This window comes from Montipora capricornis, chromosome 2, assembly GCF_036669925.1.
Source record: "Montipora capricornis isolate CH-2021 chromosome 2, ASM3666992v2, whole genome shotgun sequence".
In the NCBI taxonomy this organism is placed as follows: Eukaryota; Metazoa; Cnidaria; class Anthozoa; order Scleractinia; family Acroporidae; genus Montipora; species Montipora capricornis.
The window spans coordinates 22,182,586-22,192,585 of NC_090884.1; the positions used below are offsets into that span (position 1 = coordinate 22,182,586).

The 10,000-nt window shown below is 36.6% G+C and overlaps 1 protein-coding gene across 3 annotated transcripts in view; it reads left to right on the forward strand.

The window, feature by feature from the left end:
- The window catches only part of LOC138039092 (semaphorin-1A-like), a 75,814-nt gene that overhangs the window by 31,021 nt on the left and 34,793 nt on the right, over positions 1–10,000 (forward strand). For all 3 annotated transcript variants that reach the window (XR_011130362.1, XM_068885264.1, XM_068885265.1), the window contains 7 exons: positions 1–15; positions 2,445–2,527; positions 6,041–6,076; positions 7,016–7,127; positions 8,055–8,124; positions 9,051–9,219; positions 9,789–9,916. The exon at positions 1–15 is cut by the window's left edge and continues 114 nt beyond it. Coding sequence is in view for 2 of the 3 variants with exons in the window: in XM_068885264.1 (XP_068741365.1) it covers positions 1–15; positions 2,445–2,527; positions 6,041–6,076; positions 7,016–7,127; positions 8,055–8,124; positions 9,051–9,219; positions 9,789–9,916 (613 nt within the window). In the remaining variant the exon portion in view is untranslated. The remainder of the gene's footprint in view (positions 16–2,444; positions 2,528–6,040; positions 6,077–7,015; positions 7,128–8,054; positions 8,125–9,050; positions 9,220–9,788; positions 9,917–10,000) is intronic.

The following is a 10,000-nucleotide window of genomic DNA, read 5'->3' on the forward strand; positions in this document are numbered from 1 at the left end:
AGTTGGTCTTGAAAGGTATATTGTCATCCCTCATTCTGTAACTGTCACATAGCAAATAAGGAAAATATTAAATTATTGATATCCCTTTCCCTCATAAATGCACAAAGTGAGGGCCATTATGAGAGATTGAAAGGGAGTGCATAAAAATGAAAAAAAGAGGTTTCTTGCAAAACACATCCTACAATCTTGGACAGAATAAAATGGAACAGAAATGCCCCCTCTCCCCCAAATCAAGGATAAAGGTGCGTGAAGGCCAAAACGCGCCATTTTCCCATCACTGATTTTGGGGGGAGGGGTGGTCTCAATGTTCCATTTAATTTGTCCAAGATTGCAATCTTGGAGAGAATAAAATGGAACAGAAATGCCCCCTCTCCCCCAAATCAAGGATGAAGGTGCGTGAAGACCAAAACGCGCCATTTTCCCATCACTGAGTTTGGGGGGAGGGGTGGTCTCAATGTTCCATTTAATTTGTCCAAGATTGTAGAGTGGTGGGCCAGAGGGGTGCTATGGAACTGTTTCATGTGTAATACAAGAACTGGATGAAAACATGTACCGGTACATATAGACTGAAAAAGACAGTGTTATATATACTCCAGACCTTTTTTAAAATAATGCTTCCTTTTTCTTAATTGGTTCTCATGTGATACAGTTCTTTCAATACGCCCATTTTTGGCTCAAACCTATAAAAAAGTCCCAGCTTACATGTTTGCACAGTTTGGGGGTGGGGCATTCATCCCTTCAATTTTTGCCCACCGTTCGTCCATAAAGCTGGGTTGCTGAAACATTTCGGTGTGGTGGTTACAAATATGATATTGAGTCAAAGGAGAATCGAAATGATTATTCTTTTAATCACAGTTGAACCTCCACGAATGGGCACCTCCTATAAGTGGAGTCGACACCTCCTGAATTCGGACACCAAACTGCTTCTCCTCTAAAACACTACATATTAACCTCCCGTAAACGGGCATCTCTCGCAAGCGGACACTGACACCTATTCAGGGTCCACAGGGTCTAAAGTATCCTTCTGTAAGTGGACAGTAGACAATATCAAGAAAATCTCTCATGAAATGGGTTTGATTTTATTGGTTTAACCGTACATTGTCCTTGACAAAAGCGCAATTGCAATTACCTTTTTTTTTTCATTACATTACATCAAAGTTTTCCTCTTTTAACTTTTCTTTAAGCCAGTCGTACGAAAATTTGTCTCCTTGAAATTTAAACCCGCAAGGCAATTCCATTCCACTTTCCCGTAGTAAAAACTGTTGCTGAGTTAGGCGCATGCTTCAGGAGCTTCGTCACCCAATCTCAAACATATTCTAATGAACAAATGGCATCTCCCTTAATTTCGTATATTAGAAAAGGGAGGTCTTTGAAAGATGTACTTGTTAGAGCTAAGCTCTGAGGTCTTTGAATTTCCTATCTTGACCAATCGGAGTGATGTACGTTTGGCCTGTCTAATATGTTGTAGTTCAATTTGTTCCTTTGGTACATTTTTTTCTGAACTGGTACAGAATATATTGAACTCTATTATGGAAAAACAAAACAAATTGCTAGAAGACACTAATCTCAAAATACTATTTTATTTATTTAATTTAATGACAAATAGCAAAATTAAATTGTACGATTTCTGCACTTTATTTCTTGTCTTATTGAAACAGTGACATGATTCATGTATTGCTGTTATAGTCTGCAAAATGAATTGCATACAACATGATAAAACTAATCCAAACCATTATTAATGTCAGCAGGACTGGTACACTCATGGTAACTTGATGATAAGCCAAAAACCAATCCTTACCCCTTGTCACCACATACACTAAATGAAGAGGCTTTAAAATAATTATAATTATTCTTTAATAATGTTTATGTTTAGTACATCATGACGATAAATAAAAGCTAACCATTAGAACAAGTGTATAGGCTTAAATTGTGTAAATTAGTGCTTAAAACCACTCATGTTATTCTTGGTCAAACCAGACTGTTAAGTATTTCCAACAATATTTCTGTCCTGCTCTGAATGCTCAACAAACCTTATTTCAGTAACCTCTTGAACTAACTAAATGAATGGCAAACAGCTGTTATCAATGAAGTGTGTTCTTTGTGTTCAACAAACATTAAACTATTTTCACTGTTTTGCACCAGTACAAATTAAAATTGTACCAGTTCAATATATTTTGTACCAGTTCAAAAACAAATTGTTCCAAAGTCAAATTTGAACTACAACATCTACACCTTGGAACATAATTACAAGTTGACTTAATTAAAAGCTTTAAAAGATTTGTTGTGGTTCATTATATGCTCTCTATTGCACTTTTATTTTTCAACCTCCCATAAGCGGACACCTCCCGTAAGCGGACACTTACCCTTGGTCCCGATGGTGTCTGCTTATGGGAGGTTCAACTGAAAATTATTCTCCAAAAACATAATGTTTTCTTTATTTCTAGATGCTAACTTTGTGTCGTCATTTGAATATAAGGACAATTTTGTGTACTTTTTTCTGAGGGAAAAAGCTATAGAAAAGGGCAAGGTTGGTATGCATTTTAAAATTACCAATTTTCTGGCAAGTAGATTCTGTGGTATTTTTGGTAAAAAGGTTTGGAATGTAATGCTTGGCTTTTTCTTGCAATGCAAGGACAAGGGCTATCATAACAGCTCTTATTTCAGTGGGACAAGCCGAACCAGATATCAGACTGATCACAAACTTCCAAGTTCCTCTTCCGGACAAATTCTCATTCAAGCTAGGAGGTTGGCCCAAATGGATGGAACAATTTGAGCGATTTCGCAAAGTCACTGGGCTGGAAAAGCAAAGTGGAGAAAAGCAGGCAAACACTTAAAATATGCTACACGTATATGGGAGATCAAGCTGATGACATCTTCCTTTCCTTTGAGCTTACAGAAGAAGAAGAAGAAACCGACTATAAACAGGTGAAAAACAGATTCGAAAGTGAGCAAAGTTTAACTCAAGAAATCAACAAGAGGGTGAATCTGTGGACAGTTTCATCACTGGTTATGGCCTCACAAGATACTGCAATCTTGATGCATTGAAAGACAAACTGATTCGAGAGTGCATCATAGTGGGACTGCGAAATCAAGACCTCTCAGAAAAGGTACAAGTTGATCCAAAATTAACTCTGGAAAAAGCTACGAGATTCAATCCAGCAAGACAGCATGAGTCGGTGAAGCTAATAATTTCCGTTTTGTGAACATTCATTGCCATTTTTGACCGGTCTATGCCATTCTTTAATACTAACCAAGCCTTTTTATTTGGTTGGCTTTCAATGAATTGTTGGGGTTAGCTTCATTTAAATTCTTTAATATTGCAAAGTTGGTAGTGGTGGTGTAGTGGTTAATATCGCTTGCTTAACTTTTTAAAGTTTTTTTTCTAAAAGTTTTTTCTATCATGGTTTTTTCAAAATTCTAAGTGACATATGCTGCTAATCTAGTCCTAGATCAAGTATTTTTTTCCTCACTTGAAAACAACAAACTTAACAATGAAAATTGTTGTTAGTCGTCCAAATGGCAGCGACAGTTTACGAAATGCCTTCTCGATGGCTGGTTTAAACCAAAACCAATGGAGGTCATCAACATTGCTAAAGGTTGGCCAAGAAAGAAAGTTAAGTTTCCATCCAAAAATTTACTGTAAAACCAAATGCAAGCCAAACTTCATGCGTCAGTATATGTATGAACCCTAAATGCCCTCGATGCTTAGGAAGCTCTCATCCAAAAAAGGCGTGCCCAGCTCATCTCTCAAAATAATATAAACTGCAAAAAGATAGGACATTGGGCAAAGGGCTGTCATAACTCATTGCAACAAAAATCTGAAACTCTTCTTGAAGTAGAGGCTTGAGAATCATTTTTCTTAGGACGGATAGATGAGTTAGATGAAGTCTAAAGCAATGGCAAGACGCCGTGGACTTCCTAATATCAGCGAATATCGAAAAGAGTAAAGTTCAAGCTGAGCACTGGGGTTGATGTCCTTCAAATGCAAAGTCCACCAAATCTACATCCTACCAATAAAGTCTTGTTCGTTCCATGCAAATACCAATGAACTGTAAGGGAGTATTCAGAGCTCACCTTTCCAACAATCAAGAGTCCGTCAATGAAGATATTTTCCGGTATGTAGTAGAGAGCCTTGCTTGACCACTCTTAGGTAGGACCGTAGTAGAAAAGTTGAAGCTCATAAGTAGGGGGTGAGTGAAGCAACCAGTGGTGATTTCAAAGCAAAGGTCATGCACGATTACCCAAATCTGTTCACTGGCTTGGGGAAAATGGATGAAGAATACATTATCAAGTTCAAAGACAGATATCAAAACCTTTTGCTTTGTCTGTACCAAGGAAAACCAAGGGTAAAATTCAGAGCATGCTCAAAAGTCATAGCACCTGTAGATCAATCAACAGAATGGTGTGCACCAACGGTGATCACACCTAAACCTAATGGCAAAGTCAGAGAGTGTGTTTATATATGGTGCTTACCCGGTAACAAGTATGTTCAGTGTGAGAATCACCCACTCCCTATGTTAACCATAATCAACTGGAAGAGACTGTGAAACTACATCCCTGATACGAAAGTGTTGGTAACTTTTGAACCATTCCAGTGCCACGATGGTGATTATACTCACCTGCAAGGCTGCGAAGTTTAAATAACAACATGTCATGGTTCATACTGTCAAAGACTTTTGACGTCCATCAACACCAGTATTGAAATTTTCTTTTCATCCATAGCTTTTAATAGTTCATCAGTGACAGACAGGAGAGCCATTTCAGTGGAATTATAAATTGAATTGCAACTTTGAAATTGTGATAGCTTGTTTTTATAGTCTAAGAACGTACGTGACAAATTGTCTGTGAGCCAACCGTTCATTTATACTGTGGATAATACCGGTAGCAGTGATATGGGCCGATTGTTGCATGGGTTTCCAACTTTTCCATCTTTATGAACCCAAGTTACTTCTGCGATTTTCTACACATGTGCAAACATATCCTGATCTAAAGGAATTATTCATCAGAGACCTAATTATAATTATGCAAAGTAGCTGGTAAACTATTCTTAAGTATTCTTGCTGGAATTTTGTCAAAGCCAGGTGCTTTATTAGAGGGCAAATTTAGGATAACATTTGCCACATCCTTCTCTGATTCTGATACAGGCTGAAATTCAAGCTACTCACTTATGCCTTAATGCAGGCGTTCCCTTTTCCGTGGGCAACAAAGGAAATTGGAGACGTCTGCATGCAGGATAACCAATTTACTGGTAAAAACTCATAATTTCCAGCAATAGAGCCTTCTATATTGTTATATGCTAGCGCTTATGTTTTCACTTGGCACAAAACAATTATTGTGCCCGGGCTTGAGCTTGCATTACTTGTGAAAACCAGGCATACCGGTAAATGTGTCAATCTTCGTCACAGGTTGTCGATGCACCTTGATACCGTAGTCATAGAAACCTTTTTCTACACTTAGTCTATTGGCATGATGTCTATGATTTATGACCCTACACTCTTCCAATTCAATGTGGACTTAGTGGGGGAATTTGTCAGCAAGAAAACAACAGCAACAACATTGTCAGGGGAAGTGAGGGGGACAGGACTTGGCCAGTAGAAGGGAGGGATGACTGATCAATAAGGAATGCACAAAATTAAAATTGTAACAACACTTCTGATGAAAAGGGTGTAGATCACTCACTCCAACAGGTGGTGGTACAGGCAATAATAATATTATCATCTTTGTAGTATCTACATGTATCACAAGTAATAATCATGTTATTTTTAGGTACCGGTAGATTTTTCCCATACATCTGAGAGCAAATTATCTTAGTTTGATTAACATTTACCTTATCACATAAAGAGTAATGCTGCAATAGCCTGATGACTTCTTGAACAAAGCTTGAATAAAACTACAGTAACTGTGTTCGATTTGTAGCTATAGTCAACTGCACTAAGTATTTGCACCACCTTCCCTGAGAAATGCTTCTGTAGCTTGTTTACTTAATTAGTATTATTTCAATTAAACAAAAGTTACCATGAATTGTTGCTTCAATTGTTAGGGTATAATTTATGCAAGGGTCGCAAGAGTTTGCCAGGTATGGTATATACCATTGTCACTTTTTTTGTCAAAGATTAGGATTTAAAATTGTTTGTTTTATCCCTAAATATATGTCATCAGATGCACACCCTTTCTCAGTCTACCATTTAACTGTTACTTTGACAGTTAATGGCAAAGCTATTAATTGACAAAATTGAGATAAAAATGATTATAATTGTATTTAGGGAAATGGCTGCTTTGAAAAAAAAGCCTTTGTGAGCACTACATGTAAGCTTTTCGGAAGTCACAGTTTTCCACAGGTAACAGTAGGTTTCCAATGGAAAAGGATTACAAGATTCTTTCAGTGGGGAAATGTTTTGGTATTTTAATAATTTAAAAATACTTTATTGTCAGGCAATTTTGAAAGGAATCTGCAAGTCCTTTAACTCTTTCTATGGTAATGGTACACACTTTGTGTGGTAAAGAACTCTCTAAATTTCAGATTTTGGAAAAATTAATATCTTACTAGAAACTAATTTCATTGCAGTTTGAACTTCAAATTTCAAAATCCATATTCTATAACCAAATTTTATTTTGTAGTATTAGTTCGAAAAATTATCTAGTAGAACTTCAAGTTATTTATGAAAATGCTTTTGGAAGATGGGTGTAGGTCACATTCAACATTTTGTCAATCCTTTCCCTGTCAACCTTTTATCTTAATGAGCTGACACAAGCAGCGTGATTATTGTGGGTGTGGAATATGCTCGTGCGTAGCTGGAAACCCTTTTAAGCCTCCTAAGAGAGAAGGATTTTTTTCACCTTTTTCTGAAATGTCAGTGAAACATCGAGGACCACAATGTAATTAATTTGTTAGGGCACACAGATTGTCAAAACCTGAATGTAAGTAAGGGAATGGGTTTTTTTTTTGGAGTAACACATTTACATGTATGACTGAAACAGCTTCTGAATTACCTGAACTGATATGATTCCTCTGCAGTACGACCAAGGAGCTGATAAATATTCTTTGAAAGGCAAATTCACATCATTTGTAAAGACTAGAGTATTATGCTCAGTTCCTGGAGATATACCATTTGATTATAATCAAATCCGTAAGTTGTTTCACTTTATCTGCTGATTCTAAGGAGTTTTAATTCCTGTGTAATACACACTGTTCTCATCCATTTTACACACAGTACCACAGACAGTAATTCCATGTAATTAAGAATGTTACTGAAAATTAATTAAATGTTGCTCAAAATTCAGAATAATGTTGTTGTTTTAACAATGAGACGAATACTTTTTATTCAAACAAATTGCATTAATAAAGGAAATCTTAGTCATCAATAAACACTTCAATACAGTGTATTTCATACTTATACCCACAATAATTTTAGTTGCTCTAATAGTGATATTTACACATACATTATTGTGGTTAAGTTTTGTTGAATTTGCTGTAATAATAATAATAATAGTAATAATAATAATAATAATAATAATAATAATAATAATGATAACTTTACTTAAGTGTCAATGGATTTAGCACAAGAGCAATAATTGGGGACACTAACGAAATTAACTCAAATCAAGTCAAATAAAATTATTTGTTTTTTGGAGAGGGGAAAACTGGAGTACCTGGAGAAAAACCTGTTGGAGCAGAGAAGAGAACCAATAAGCTCAACCCACATAATATGAGTCTGGGAATGGATCCTGGGGCACTCTGGTAGGAGGCGAGTGCTCTCAACTCTGCCCCCTGCTCCCTAAATGGTTGACTCTCAACTCTCAGATGCTGAAAGTTTGAGTTACAGCCTGCTGATTTTACATATTAAGGAGATTTCAGTCACACAGTAAAGTTGATCAGGGAGAGTTAATAGTGTGGGTGTTAATAAGAATCATAGGGTGTGGGGCAAAATGCTTTACACACTCAGGCTCTTGGCCCAGTTTTTACCAGGTCAGAGTGCATAACTCGATTTTGGGAACAGAATGTTCATTATATGCAGGCTTGGCCTTGTTTTTGACCAGTTTATTTCAATTTGCAGAGGCTACAGTTCAATATACTGATCCTGTCACAAAGGAAGACTTTGTTTATGGAGTTTTTACCACACCACAGTTAGTTGAATTTTTTTAAAAGTTACTGGCTTTTTGTTACATGGTTGATATTACAGTCATATGAAAGAAAGAGTTAAAAATATATTATAATTATTTTGAAAGAATTTGTGTTGCATACAAGTTTGTGGAACGACCTACAAAACAGAATTACATTGCATAGTGGGAAAAAAGATTACCGGTACTTACAAATTTAGAAAAAGGTATCAAAATTGTTACAAAGTTGAAAGAATCCCTCAGCTGCAGATTTTTCTCTGGCCCCTGGGGTGTGAACCATTGCATTAAGAGCAGAAAAATTAAACCCTTTTTAAGGTTAACGTTTTTCACACTGAGTAACAATAGTTATTTACAAATATGACCTGATCATCAGAGTGCTTAGCATATTGCTGAAAATAAAGGATCCAAGTCAACCATGCGTATGGAGTGAGTAGCACGTGCTTGGATGGTAAACTGCAATGAAATATTCCTCAATTTAGAGGGCATCAAAATTGGCAGGTTACCCGCAATGCATTTTGGTTTAAGGGGCTGGACCTTTGAAATTTAACAAATTGAAGGCTGTATGATGATAATAATTAATCACAGGAAAGGTTTGACCCATTTAATATGGCCACAAGGGATATAAAGATGTTTTAGACTTACTGAAATGCATCCATGGTTAGGATGAAGTCTTAGCTTACCCAATGCAAGCATCAAAGGAAATTAAGCCGGTTTACTAATCCCTAAGATCTTCTTAAGATCTACAATGTACAAATTTGTTGTTAGCACAAACACCAATTCACTCAAGCTCGTGATCTCATCAGGGAATAGCTCTCTGCCATTTTATATTGAAGAAGGGGACTGGCATTGTATTACTTTACCCATCAAGGCCCTCATGCTTAAAGTTGACAAGATGCTTCAGTATTGTGATTTTCTCTCTTGTCCATTATTAGACTTGGAGTGCTTGGCTCAGCTGTTTGCAGGTACAGCATGAATTCTATTGTGGACGTATTTGATGAAAGCCAGTACTTGCAAAAGACAAATGTGAAAGGGCATGATGGTGTTAATGTTCTGAAAGCAGTGTCACCAGTAAACTTGACCTTTGTTCCAGGTAGACCTCAGGTAGGAAATATTAATTTTAGCTAGGGCTACATGTATACCATAGAGCACATGTACATGCTAATTAAGTCTTAAAACTATTTATGGCCACATTTGCTTGTTATTATGAGAAAATATGTCACTGGCCTGTTTTTGGCCACCTTTAAACTACAGCTGTACTGAAACTCAGTAACCTCTTTTCAAATAAAGTGAAGTGTGTTGCTGGTCATTAAGACTCTTTTGATCAAAATGTACAGAAGTTTCCTTTCCTGTCACAACCCACAAATTTAAAACAAGGATCAAAGCTTGGTTGCAAAAAGAATAGAAATGTGCACGGATATTTAAAAAACTGAGAACAGAATTTTAAAACAAAAGGGAACATTTTAGACTTGCTAAGGGAAAGAGAATGGAAAGCAGTCCCAACTGTAGGAGGGGAAGACACAAACTGAAACTTTTGATCAATGTTTACCCATTGACTCCTGGGGGTTCCCCATTGACAAGTAAAATACCAAGTATGGCCAGTTCAGGGGTTAAAGGGTGAAAACTGTTGTTTTTTTTCCAATGGTAGATTCTGTTTTCTTCTTTATATACAGTGTGATAGCAGTCTTGACACCAAGAGTTATACATTAAACACAAATGTTTTTGCCATTGAACATCCGTTGTTAGCTGATCCACTTGAATCAAATCCTGCAAAGCCTCTCTTTACTCGAGCAGAAATGAGGTACGAAGGAACTTGGACTTTTTTTCCTGTATTCTGTATAGTTATTATAAATAGCAAAATATGTATACATGTACCTAAAAAACT